Source organism: Lepus europaeus, chromosome 21, assembly GCF_033115175.1.
Source record: "Lepus europaeus isolate LE1 chromosome 21, mLepTim1.pri, whole genome shotgun sequence".
NCBI classification, from domain to species: Eukaryota; Metazoa; Chordata; class Mammalia; order Lagomorpha; family Leporidae; genus Lepus; species Lepus europaeus.
Genome location: NC_084847.1, coordinates 8,745,510 through 8,759,323, shown reverse-complemented (window position 1 = coordinate 8,759,323; position 13,814 = coordinate 8,745,510). Strand labels below are relative to the sequence as shown.

Genomic DNA, 13,814 nt, shown 5'->3' with positions numbered 1-13,814 from the left:
TGTGCTCCAAGAGCCCTGTGCCTGGGCCGTGAGGTCCCAGGGCTTGCTGAGCGCCGGGGACCTGTCTGTGCTCACTCTCGGCCTTCTCTCCTGCCCGGCTGTGTGCACACTCACGCTCATGCCCCATTCTCACACTCGGACCCCATCCTCACCTCACACACCACACTCACACGGACACCCTGTCCTCAACATACACGCACTCACAACCCGTCCTCACACGGGCTCACTGCATACCGTCACATGCACACACGCACACGGATTTTAATATTTTTTGCAGTCCAATGAACTTTTTTAAAGATTTGTTATTAATTTGAAAGTTACAGAGAGAGGAAGGAGAGATCTTCCATCCCCTGGTTGGAATGACCCCAATGGCCGGAGATGGGCCAGGCTGAAGCCAGGAGCCTGGAACTTACTCCGGGTCTCCCATGTGGATGCAGGGGCCCAAGCACTTGGGCCATCTTCTTCTGTTTTCCCAGGGGCATTAGCAGGAAGCTGGATGGGAAGTGGAGCAGCCAGGACTCGAACCAGCATCCATATGGGATGCCAGTGTCACGGGCAGAGGTTTAGCCAGTTGTGCCACAGCTCCGGTCCCTCCTTAAATGTTTTGAAGTACTTTCCCATGTGTGCTCTCTCATATAGTTTCCGGTACTCACTCACTCTCACGTTCAGCCACTCACCATCACCTACTCACATGTACCCACATACAGGTGCTTCTTACACACACATTGACACTCCCACTCACATGCACTCATGCACACACACCCTGTTCAGGCTTACACACACTCACACACACATGTCCACACTGTCAAACCCACCCCTGCACTCCCCCCAATGCATTCTGCCACACCCTCCAACACCCACACCCTCACTACTCACACCCCTGTATACTCTCTCCCACAGCCACATGCTCGCTCTCACACACCCACACACAAGCATGTCCCTGGACCCCTGGTGAGGGCCCCGAGAGTATCTGTTACCAATACCCAGCTTCGTGCCTGCCGCCGCTTCTCAGTTCTGGCCGCCATTGGTGCACACCGAAGGCCCCAGGAAGGGAAGACTCCCTCCCGCCCGGTGCCAGTCCCTGTCCCCGGAGGCTGCCAGGGCCGCCCATCCTTGTCCTTCACTGCTCATGCCCCTGCTCTCCAGCCCGTGCCATCCTGACCCTGACTTCATACGAAGAGGAGCACATGAGGACAGCTGCCTGTCCCAGCCCCTGCTCTCCCTTACCCAGCTGCCCGCACGATTGTCCCCCATCGGCACCTGTGCATTTTGTAGCCCTGCACTGTCCAAGGTAATAGCTCCTGGTCATGTATGGCTACCTAAGTTACTTAAAATCAGATGAACTTGGCCGGCACCGCGGCTCACTAGGCTAATCCTCCGCCTTGTGGTGCCGGCACACCGGGTTCTAGTCCCGGTTGGGGCACCGATTCTGTCCAGGTTGCCCCTCTTCCAGGCCAGCTCTCTGCTGTGGCAGGGAGTGCAGTGGAGGATGGCCCAAGTGCTTGGGCCCTGCACCCCATGGGAGACCAGGAGAAGCACCTGGCTCCTGCCATCGGATCAGCACGCCGGCCGCAGCAGCCATTGGAGGGTGAACAAAGTAAAGGAAGACCTTTCTCTCTGTCTCTCTCTCTCTCTCACTGTCCACTCTGCCTGTCAAAAATTTAAAAAAAAAAACTGTTGAACTCTGTTAGGCACATATCCCGTGCCCATTGGTAGCTACACACGGCTGGTGGCCACCACGGCAGACAGCAGCAGGAATGTTCCCGACTGCACCGGCCCGGCCCCCGCCTACAGGCCTCCCTGCTCTCCTCCCGCAGTCGGATGGCTTTCACATTAAATCCACAGATGTGGAGCAGCCCCTTCTGCAGCTCACAGAGCTCATGCAGCTGTCTCACAATGGTTCAGGCAGAGTCGGAGGTAAAACAGGCCATAGGCGTCCCTGGGCCTGGCGTCTCCAACGTGTGGGAGGCCGAGCCGGTGTGGAGACGCGGGAAGTCCAGTCCCAGGGACAGCAAGGTCTCCCCTCTCCCCTCTCCCCTCCCTCCTCCTGCACCTCCCACGGCCATCTGGTATTTCAGAAACAAAATGAGTTTTCCATCAGCCTGGTTTTCGAGAGATTCTTTCAGTGGTGGGTGAGGGCTGTCTCAGCAGCAGTGAGCTTAGTGTGTTTAATGCAGAGTAGACTGTTATTGCTATTAATTTTAATGTCTGCTTCCTTTAAAATTAATATATTTATTTGGAAGGCAGAGAGTGAACCAGCAGATGGTTCACTCCCCAAATGCCCACAACAGCCAAGGCTGAGCCAGGCTGAAGCCAGGAGCCAGGAACTCCACCCAAGTCTCCTATGTGGGTGGCATAGACCATCACCTCGAACCATCACCTGCTGCCCCAGGTGTGCGTTAGCAGGAGGCCAGATCAGAGGCAGAGGTGGGACTGGATCCAGGCACTCTGATATGGGACATGGGCGTCCCAAGAGGTGACTTAGCCTACTGAGGCACAGTGCCTACCCATAGATTATTTTCAATGCCCTCTTCCTCAGTATGACAATGTCCTTAGGAATTATTATGGCTTGGGTTAGTTTTTAAGTTTTGACACAAACAAATAAAAAGGAGAATGCATTTCAGTTTTAAGATAATATTTGAATTCGGTGAAAGATTTCAAAGGAAATATTAAACATTTCCTTTCCAAACCAGTATATTACATTTTGCATGATGGATGCTGCACCATGGTTTGACCCTGACAAATTATCTTTCTTTACAGCCAGGAAAAACACACATGGGTTTTACACACATGTGTGCATGAGTGCACACACACTCTTGTATATAACAGCTTGCCAAAAATGTATGTTATAATGCAAAGCTAGATTAAAAAAAAAGTTGAGATTTTTTTTCCTACATGAAAAAAAATTGCTTAGGAAATCAAGCCAGAGCCCCAGGTGACTGACAGGTCAGTTTCTCTGCTGGCTCAGTTTCCCTTGGTGTGTGTGTGTCCCCCCATGCTCTTCAGCCCCACAGCTTCTTCTGGAAGCTGTGCTCACACACGCCCAGAGACGGCTCTGAGAACATGCTGTATCTAACCCTGTGCTCCCAGGACTGCTGCTATATGGCATTTGTGGGGCCAGGGGGCTGCACTGGTGGCAGGGGAAGGGCCCGGGGCACTGCCCGGGGTGACGGGAATGTCCTCACCTTGTCTGCGGTGGGCATGCGTGTGTGTGTGTGACTGCCTGCTGAGGACGGTGCAGTGCACCGCGTGAAGACTGTACCTCCAGAAACCTAACACGGAAAGTGCACTGCAATCAGGGCGGGGATGTGTGTAGTGGCAGGAGGCAAGAGGCTAACGGCCAGGCTTAGCGAATGGTCCCATGAATAATGGCATGCCTACATAATGGAGTAGTATGCAGCTACTAAAGAGACAGATTTTTAAATTTATTTATTTGAGAGACGGAGACACACACCCAGAGGCCTCCCATCCGCTGGTTCAGTCCCCAGATGCCTGGAAGCCAGGGTCCACCATGTGAGTGGCAAGGACTCTGCTGCTTGAGCCATCACCCGCTGCCTCCTAGGGCGTGTGTGAGCCGGAAGCTGGGGTCTGCAGCAGAGCCAGGATTCAAACCCAGGTTCTCCAGTATGGGATGCGGATGTCCCAAGCTGCACCATCCCCGGTTGTCTCACTCCCCATTGCAGCCAACCCTCCCCCCACTCCAGCCCCAGGCCACCACAGATCTGTCTTGTGCACACATGGTTTAGTCTTCCCTCGAGGGTCATTGCTGTGGTTTGGACGTTAACCCTGGAGTCCCCTGAGAGGCCCTTGTGTCCAAAGCTTGGTCCCTAAAGTCTTACGCCCACGGCACTGAGGGGGTAGAATCTTAGTTCCACTATGGTGTCACAGGTGGGACATTTGGGAAGGGAGTGGACCTGGTTAGGCTGTGGGAGAGGGGCTGTTGGGATCGAATCATGGTGACTTTATAAGGAGGGACACAGACCCTCCCTCTGCCCTGCTCTGAGCTGCCTGGGACTCTGCCTGCGCCAGATGCTGCACCGATGGAACCGTGTAACCTTGGACCAAGAACCTTCCGACTTGTGAGCCCAGACAAACCTGCCTCTACCAGCAACTTGCCTTGAGTATTTCACCTTAGTATCCAAAAACTAACGCCGTCACATACGGGGACTCACCAGGGTGCAGTCCCTGGAGCTCAGCTGCTTCCGCTCAGCCCAACACATTTGGGCTGTGAAGTGTCCCAGGCCCCAGTGGGCCATTTGGCTGGCATCTTGGGGATGAAGAAAGAAGGAAGACCACCAAGCCTGGCCAGACTGGCCCGGAGCTGCTGGAGTTTGCTGGAGCGGACCTCAATCTGCGGGCTGTGAAGTTCGCCTCTGTTTGTTTCCTTCGGACAAGGTGGCCCCAGCCGGCCTGCACGTGGGCAAGGGCACTGCCCAGAGCCCCTGTCCCAGGCTTTATGACACCGGCGCTGAGTCACAGAGGCTCTGCCCCTGCCCGAGAGAAGCCCCTTCCCCTTTCCTGGTAGTGTCTTTGCCCTAGCGGGGCTGTCAGTGCACGATGGAGTTCCTGGGAACTAGCCAGACCGCCAGCTACTGCGGCCCCCGCAGGGTGTGCAGCCTGGCGACTCTGCCTCCCGCGGCGCAGCCGCAGACCCCGGTGATCCAGGAGTGCTACCAGCCCTACTACCTGCCCGGGTACCGCTACCTCAACTGCTGGAGGCCCAGCCTCTTCTACAAGGTCTCGGATGCGCAGACCTGCCCGGATGAGTGCCGCGCGCCCCTGCGGCCGCCCACCATCCTGCCCGCGCTGCGCTCCGCGCTCTTCTGTCGCCTCAGCCCGCGCGACTGGGACCAGGCCAACGAGCGGCAGGTGCGCGGGGCCGAGGCCTCCCGGCTGTGGGCCGGCAGGCTGACCGGCGACTCCCTGCGGCTCATGCAGGACAAGGACCAGCTCACGCGTCAGATGCAGGAAGGCACGACCCGCAACCTGGGCCAGAGGCTGTCGGACATTGGCTTCTGGAAGTCCGAGCTGGGCTACGAGCTCGATCGGCTTCGCACCGAGAACCACAGTCTGGAGACCGTCAAGCGGCGACTGGAGTGCGCGGCCGAGGAGGTGAACTGCCCGCTGCAGGTGAGCGCGCACGCGCCGCCGCGGCCAGAGCAGGTGCAGGGCCGGCCACGCGCCCCGCTGGCCTTCTCCGAGGGTCGAGGTGAAGCGCACTTTGCAGGTCGGTTGAGCTGCGTCGTTCTGTACCAGGGGGCTTCAGAAAGTTCGTGGGAAAATGAAGCTAAAAGGTGCAAAAACGATTGGGATGCAAAAATATTTTGAGATCCACATAATAGTATTTTAAAAAATCCCCATTTTCTATGAACTTTTTGAAGATCCATTGGAAGTCGGGTTTTAAGGTAAAAATTTTTAATTTTTAAAAAATATTTATTTGAGTATTTGAGAGGTAGGTTACAGACAGAGAGACAGAAGTCTTCCATCTGCTGGTTCACTCCCCAAATGGCCTCAAAGGCCAGAGCTGAAGCCAGAAGCCAGGAGCTTCTTCCAGGTCTTCCACATAGGTGTAGGGACCCAAGCACTTGGGCCATCTTCCACTGCTTTCTCAGGCCACAGCAGAGAGCTGGATTGGAAGTGGAGCAGCCTGGACTCGAACCGGCACTCACATGGGATGCCAGCATCGCAGGCAGAGGCTTAGTCTGCCACACCACAGCACCAGCACCAGCCCCAGTAAAAACATATTCTTAGTCAATCCAGGGTAAGCTCAGTCAAGAGGTGGGAGATTCTTAGCCTGGGTCGATTTTTTTCTTCTTGGGGTTATAGGAGAATCGCAGGGGATTCATCAACACATAGGTACATGTGTTGTGCATGTGTGGTACATGCATGTGTGTTATGGTCCTCTGAATGATATCTTTAAAAGTAACTGCTTTTTCTTTCTCCAGAGCACCCTCACCTCCTAACACACTCCATCATTCCCTCACGGGGGATTGGTCGATTTTCTTTCCCCCTGGAATACATACAGGCTCCAGCAGTCCAGGGGTTTTCGTGTCTCTGTTATTCAGCTCAGTGTAGCTGTGCTGAGGGACTGTTGTCTGGGGCCATGCCCTGGGTGTATTCCCAGCCGAGGACAGAGTGTGGCTTGTGGAGCAGGGACCCCGTGAACACTGGTCCAGTGCACACCCATTAGGACTGTGTTAGGCTGCATGGAACGGATGGGAATTCCAGCGGGAGAGGTCAGGCTGCTGCAGCCACGTCCTGGGCGGTCATGCGGCCTCCTGCTGCTCTGCCGTCCACAGCCTATCTATGGCTTCCGTCCCACCGTGGGCAGGGGGCTTCCTATTTCACATTGCACGCTCTAGTGTGCAAAGAGCGTCCGGGGCAGGACGTGGGGGTGGGACACTGGCTGTCTCTGTCAGGGAAGCTCTAGATTTCTAGGTTTCTCTGGATGGCCCATCCTGTGTTCCATGTTGTACCCATTCGCCAGAACTCCCCTGGGATCCCTGGCTGCCGATCTTTTCCTCCCTGTCCTGGAGACACCGTGGACTGCTGCGTGGACGCTGGGGGAGGAGTGGGCAGCATCAGCCTCGTGCCCACCCAGGAGCGTGTTCCTGCTTGAGCATGTGTGCACTCAGGATCTTCTGTCTGGAGACTTCCCACTTCTGCAGAAATCCTGCTTGCAGGTTCTCCTGGGAGCCCTGGCTCCGATTCCCACCACTCCGGGACTCGCAAGCCCACCCAGGATGGGGAGCCGCTGTTTCCTTACGGCGGCTCAGGGCCGCGTCTCAGACCCGCAGCAGCGTCTGGGCCCTGTTGCCCCTCCTCCCGCCCACTCACCCACCTGTCTGGAAGGACCAGCTCCACCTGCTCGCCTGTGGCCTCTCTGGATCAGCCGCTGGGTGGCGGGGGCACCAGCAGCGTCTCAGTTCTAGCCACACCCTTCCATGTCCTGGCTTCCACACCGGCAGCAGCCCAGGCAGCCGCTCACTGAATGATGGTGACCCACTGTTTCCTGAGCTCCCCCAACCCATTCTCCACCCAGCAACAGAGGGGGCATGGTAAAAGGTACACTGCATCTCAGTACTACCCCCTGGCTTCTTGGACGACTCCCAGAAATTAAGATCTTCATTCCTGAGTTTCTCTACCCTTCCCTCCGTAACCCTGCACGCTGTCCTATTTTTCCTGCCCGACCTCCTCTGCTCCAGGTCCAGTGGCTTTCTGCCTGCTAGCCTCCTCCCACCCCAGGGCCTCTGCACCCGGTGTCCCCTCTTCCTGGCACATGATTCCCATTCCTTTCTGCTTCTCACGATGTAGTCTCAGTCTGTCTCCTCCTTGACCTCCCACCCGCTCACATCACCCTGGGTGCTTTCATTGCAGCCCTTATCACAGTCCCTAAGGATCCAGGCTCTTTGTGTCCTGTCCCGTTGGTTAGTGTGAGAGCAGGGATGCTTTCTAGTTCATGGTACCACCCCAGGCCCTTCGACAGGGCACAGCTCAGAAGGGGCCTCCCAAATTCTCCTGGAAGGACTCAGTGGGTTCCCAGGTGCACCTGCATCCCGTGCCCTGCTTCCTCCCCGGCCCTGCTGGTCTTTGTGATGTCACAGGCTAGCAGCCAATCACCATCTTCCCTCCTTCTCTTAGCGTCTTGCTCAGCTCCCCATGACAGCCGTAAGGCCCATGGCTGGGCAGCAAGGTTGCTGGGTCTCACTTGGACCTGACCACGTTCAAAAGCTCTCTCCCCACTTGGAGATCTCCCAAGAGATGTTTTGACACACACTCTTCAGGAATAGGGACAGCGATAGGAGGACTTCGTATTTGTCCTGCTGGCTGGAGCGGCATGCCCAGCGTGTGGGACATCAGGATGCCAGGAGACAGGGGTAGAGAAGTGACATGACTTGCCCGAGTGCACACAAGAAGTGGCTAAGCCCGGATTTGAGCTTAGGAGGGAGGCTAGAGGAAGGATGGCAGCTGATACCATTTTATCTGAAACTAGGGTGGAGTTTTACTGTACTTTTATTAGATGGGCAGGCTTGGACACAGCTGATGGTGATTACAGGAAGGGGTGCTGGCCCCTACCCCCGAACCCAGTGGGTCCCCAGCACGTGCCCTTACCCTGCTTCCTCCCCTTGGGCCCTGCATCTTTACGGCGTCGGCCACGGCATCCCACAGTGCCTGGGAGGCACTGGGAGGCGGAAACTTGCAAAAAACTCACAGTGATGAGGCACCCAGGTTTCTTGGATGAAGGAAAAGATCGGAGCAAAGGCTGACAGGAGCTGCAGAGAGTAGACGCTCTTTCCTTCTGCCCCCTGCAGGTGGCCCTGGAGTGCCTGTACCACCGAGAGAAAAGAATCGGGATTGACCTGGTCCACGACAACGTGGAGAAAAACCTTATTCGGGTAAGGCACCTCCTGGGTCTGCCAGCCCCCTGAGGGAGGAGGGGGCCAGCTGGCCAGAGGGGGTTCTGTGCTACCTGCCAGGAGCAGAAGCCACATAAGGGACACGAGGGCTTAGGAAGAAAGGGCGGGAGCCCAGGCTGCAGTTTAGGAACAGAGAGGAGTGGGGTCATCTGACTCTCACCTGTGCCATCTCCACCTGGGTGTGACAACCGGAACAGTACTGCCAGCAGGAGCAGTGACAAGAGCTGGTGTTTCTCGAGCACCTACTATGTGTCTATTCTGTACCACTTGATGTGCATTGTTTAACTGATAAAAATCTGTGAGTGGGCACTCGGCGCATAGGGGTGCTACATTTTCTTTTGATCCGGAAGTAATAATAAAGCAATGAAAAGGAAGAAGTCAGGCAAATAAAGCAAGAGCTCCCACAGCCTGGGTGAATGTGGATTGAGGCAGGAAGCATCCGGGTCTTTTTGCTGTGGGTGGGCGGTGGGAGGCGAGGGCTCAGGGCTCTCACCCGGGAGCTCCTAAGAGGCTCTGCTCTGACTTTTTTTGTTTCAGGAAGTAGATTTGCTAAAATGCTGCCAAGAACAGTTGAGGAAATTAGCTCAGAGGATTGATATCCAGATGCGGTAAGGGCTTCTTTCTCTCCCCTCTCCTTGGGATCTGTTTTGGGAGCCCCAGGTTTCTGCGGGGACAGGAGAAGGGGCAAGGCAGATGGGCCCGCTGGTCTTTGGGTGGTTCTTTGGGTGAATGGTGTGTTGGTCACAAAAAAAAAAAAGAAAAGAGTCCTACATTATAGAATCACCCAATTCTCCAATGCTACGACCCATGCGAAACCACCAAGATGGTGATGGCGTTACTCAAAGATAAGCAATCCACTTGCATGCGCCAGTGCAGTACTGGTTACTCTTGTTTATGAGAGTCTTGGCCAAAGGGCATTGGCCTCCCTGAGGCCCTTTCTTTACCTGTGGCCTCTCCAGGTGAGTTTGAACCTTGGGAAATGGCAGCAGGTGGATGGCGTTTGGCAACAAGGCCAGGGGCTGGGGTATCTCCACCAGGGATCTGGCAGACGCCTTGAGCCCGGAGTCTTCAAAAGGAATCAACTTCTTGTTCTTGGAAGATTGTGTAAGCGGCATGGTGATGGGCCTGGAGGCCCCTCTCTTAATTAAAGGGAGGCTTGAGTTTTACGGGGCTTGGGACCACAGCTAAGCTCCTGGCCCTTGGCTCTCTAGAGGCAGGCTCCCCGCTTAGCGCTGGAGCTGACTTCCAGGGCACGCTGCTCTGCTGGTTTCCCTTCTTTGGTGACTCCTGACACAGAGTTGAGGACGACAGGGCACAGGCTGGTGCTGCCAGCCTGCCTTCTGGATGGGAGACAGAGGTGATGGCTTGAGGACTTGGGTCCCTGCCACCCACGTGGGAGACCTGGGCTGAGTTCTGGGCTCCTGGCTTTGGATAGAGGATCTCTCTGTGTCTCTGTCTCTCTCTGCCTTTCAAACAAAATGGAAAAAAAAGTAAATGATACACTGCCTGAGGGTCAATGGACTCGGGACTGGTAGACAGCTTGGTGGACCTCTTGAAATTCCATCTGCTCTGACACTGTGCATTCTTAGCCCGACATCTCCCCCCAGCCCCAGCCCCGCCAGCCACCGCTCTACTCTGTACTTCTATGAGCCCAGCTTTGTCAAAGTGCACATAGGAGACCATGCGGCACTTGTCTTTCTGTGCCTGGCTGCTTTTACTTGGCATGATGTCCTCCAGGTTCATCCACTCTGTCTCAAGTGACCAGATGTCCTTGGGCTTTTAAAAGGCTGAGTGGTGCTCCTTGTCTTTTCCCCATGCATCCACGGATGGGCACTCTGGTTGATTCCGTACCTTGGCTGTTGTGAATAGTGCCACAGTGAACACACGAGTGCAGGTGTCCTTTAAACGTTGATTAATTTCCTTTTTTTAAAAAAGATTTATTTATTTATTTGAAATTCAGAGTTGCAGAGAGAGAGATAGAGGTCCTCCATCCGCTGGTTCACTCCCCAGATGACTGTGATGGCCGGAGCTGAGCTGATCTGAAGCCAGGAGCAAGGAGCCTCTTCCAGGTCTCCCACGTGGGTGCAGGGGCCCAAGCACTTGGGCCATCTTCTACTGCTTTCCCAGGAACATTAGCAGGGAGCTAGAACAGAAGTAGGACAGCCAGGACTCAAACCCATATGAGATGCCGGCCCTGCAGGCCACAGCTTTACCCGTTATGCCACAGTGCCGGCCAATTAATTTCCCACAGATCTGTACCCAGACATGGTGTTGCTGGATCATGTGGTAATTCTACTTTTCTATATATTTTTTTTTGAGAACTTCCACACTGTTTTCCGTAATGACTGTACCAGTTTACATTCTCACCAGTGGTGTGCAGGGCCTCCCTCTTCCCCACGTGTTCAACCACACACCTTCCATCTTTTAGATACAGCAGCCATTCCAGTAGATAGCAGGTGGTATTCAGTGCAGCTTCAACTGACATTTCTCCAGTGATCAGTGGAGCATGTTTTCATGAACCTGCTGTCCATTCTAAGGTCTACTTTGAGAACTGTATGGATCCTTGGCCAATTTTTTAAATGCTTTTTTTTTTGTTTGTATTTAACTAATTTACTTGAGAGACAGAAAGAGAAGCTGAGAGAGCTCCCATCTGCTGGTTCATTCCCTCAATGTCCTCCATGTCCCGCTGGCTGGTACCTAAGCCAGGAGCCTGGCAGTCAGTCCAGGTCTCCCACGTGGGGGCAGGAACCCGGTGCCTTGAGCCATCAGCTGCCTCCCAGGGTCTGCATTAGCAGGAATCTGGAGTCACCGGTGCAGCCAGGTGTAGAATCCAGACGCTGCAACAGGGATACAGGCGTCCGAATCACTGGGCCAAATGCCTGTTTGAAAATGTGGTTATTTGTTTTCTTCCTACTGGGTTCAAATTCCTTGTATATTTTGGATATCGACCCCTTATACATATAATGTTTGTGAATACTTTCTCCTATTCCATAGGTTTTTCTCTTTGTTGATTGTTCCCTTTGCTGGGCAGAACCTTTTCCGTTTGAGATCATCCCATTTGTCCATTTTTGCTTTTGCTGCCTGTGACATTGGGCCCGTGTCCAAAACCCATTGCCCAGACCGTTGTCACAGCGCTTTCTCCTGTGCTTTCTGCTGGTGGTGTTACAGGTTCTGCCTTACACAGAAGTCTGTAGTCCATCGTGGCTTGATTGTTGTTTATGGTGTGAATAAGGGGCTGGCTTCATTTTCTGCACGAGGAATCCCAGTTGTCCCAACACCGTTTGTTGCAGAGTCTGTCCTGCCCACGTTGTGTGTTCTTGGAACCTATGTTGAAAATCACTTGGACATAAAATGCATGGATTTGCTGCTGGGTTCTCTATGCTGTTTCTTTCTCCTTCTTGTTTTTCTTTTCTTTCTTTCTTTTTTTTTTTTTTTTTTGTGGTTTCCTGTTTATGACAAAGAAACAGGTTTTCCACTCGGGCCTGACACAAGGATGCGCACAACATGACAGGAGGGTGCGAGGAGAGCTGGAGTGTGGGGCGTGGGACAGTTTGAGCTGGCAGAGTGCACAAAGCCTAGACTTGAAGCTGGGGAGCCTGGCCCCTGGCAGAGCAATGCTGATGTAGGCAGCGGCTCGTGCAGCCCCAGACGAGGAAGCAAGAGGGGAGGGATCCGGCAGCCCCAGAGGCTGAGGCAGAAGCAGAATGGGTGTTGCCCTCCACAAAGACACCGGGGCAGTTGTGTAGACACTGGTTAGGATCCTGGAGTCCAGCTTCCTGCTTATGCACACCCCGAGACCAGCCGTGAGGGCTCCCGTAAGTGGGCTCCTGCAGGCCAAGTGGGAGATCTGGATTGTGTTCCAGGTGCCTGGCTTTGGCCCCAGCTGGGGGCTATTGTGGGCATTTAGGGAGTGAACCAGCAGATAGGGGTGTGCTCACTGGCTTGCTCTCTCGCTCGCTCTCTGCCTCTTAAGTACATTTCTAAACAAATTAAAAGAAACAGAGAGGGACAGAAATACACAGGGAGATAAGCAGAGACAGATACGATAGGCAAAGAGAAATCAAGAGGTGAGACAGAGACACGGAGATGGACATGGACATAGAGGGAGAGGCTGTGCCAGAGAGAGACGCTGATGGACTCAGTGGAGGTAGCAGGAGGGCAGCGAGAGGGGTGGGCACCACTCCCCTGGGTGGGGCCTGGAGGCCACCCTGGGCAGAGGCTGGCTGTCCTTGGGTGGCCCCTGTTGGCAAGAGCACGTCTGAGATCCCGTGTGCTGCTGCTGCAGGGACTGGGGTTCTGCTCATGAAGCTCGGGCTCCGAGTACATCAGCCGAGCTCTCTGCTGGGCCGCCGGGGTAGCCGGCCTGGCACTCGCAGGGTGTCCTGGGCCAGGCCTGAGGCCCATGTCAGGGCAGGAATGGGCTCTTCCTGGTGCGCTGACAGCAGGGTGAGCCTCAGCAGCAGCCGGGCCCTTGGTCATGCGCCAAGAAGAGGAGTCGGGGACGTCTGTTGACGAGAGCCAGGCTGCCAGGCCAGCTGCGCTCTCCAGCCCCCGGGGCCTCGCTAATGCTCTGACAGCTCTGCTCTCCACGCATGTTCTGGGCAGGCGGGGCCCCCGTTTGCCACGGCGCTAACAGTGCAGAAGGCCCCGAAGGTCCCGGGCTGGTGTCCCCTGCCCTGAGGTGACCGGCTGTGCACTCACCGGCATGGTTGAATTTTCTTGCTTGTGGACTCCTTGAAGGTCCAGTAGCAGTCAGCACCCATAGCAGGAAGAGAGACAGAGGAACTGTAAAGTGGGAAAGAGACGAGGATTAGAGAGGCAGACAGCGGAGGGGGAGCTGGCTGGAGAGGAGCTCGCTCGCTCGGGAAGAGAGGACAGCACGAGGCGCCATTTAGCTGAGGTCTGGCCATGGCGCCACCCACTGCAAGTTGTCGCTCACCCTCTTCTGATTCCTCTAAATACTCGAAGACGAAAGTCCTGATGGCTGCTTCCATGTCTGTAGCACTGACTGATCTCTTTTCAGTCGTCATGGGAACAGAAGGAGGCTCAGGCGCTGAGCCGGAGGCCCTGGGTTTCAGCTAGGGTTGGGTAGTTAGCGTCTACGCAGCACGTCCGTCTGAAGTGATGACCCGCTAGCAGAAAGGCTTGTAGGTTTTCCTTGAAAGGCACAGGCCTGTACATTTTCCTTTTAAAATACATTTGTGAACATTTAAAAAGTGATTTTTTAAAAGAAAAATAAGTAAATAGGAGTACAGGTCCTTGATATTTGGCAAGAATCATGAACGTGGTTCTGAAGTGCCTTCCCAGGTGCATCAGCAGGAGCTGGGTCAGCAGTGGAGCAGCTGCGGGGCCGGTGCCGTGGCTCACTTGGTTAATCCTCTGCCTGCGGCACCGGCA

The 13,814-nt window shown here is 54.8% G+C and overlaps 1 protein-coding gene across 1 annotated transcript in view; it reads left to right on the top strand.

The window, feature by feature from the left end:
* The first annotated feature begins 4,557 nt into the window (after positions 1-4,557).
* Positions 4,558-13,814, top strand: part of TEKT5 (tektin 5) — a 35,315-nt gene continuing 26,058 nt past the window's right edge. The window contains exons 1-3 of the mRNA XM_062179905.1: positions 4,558-5,130; positions 8,313-8,396; positions 8,955-9,025. Of these exons, the coding sequence (XP_062035889.1) occupies positions 4,558-5,130; positions 8,313-8,396; positions 8,955-9,025 (728 nt within the window). The remainder of the gene's footprint in view (positions 5,131-8,312; positions 8,397-8,954; positions 9,026-13,814) is intronic.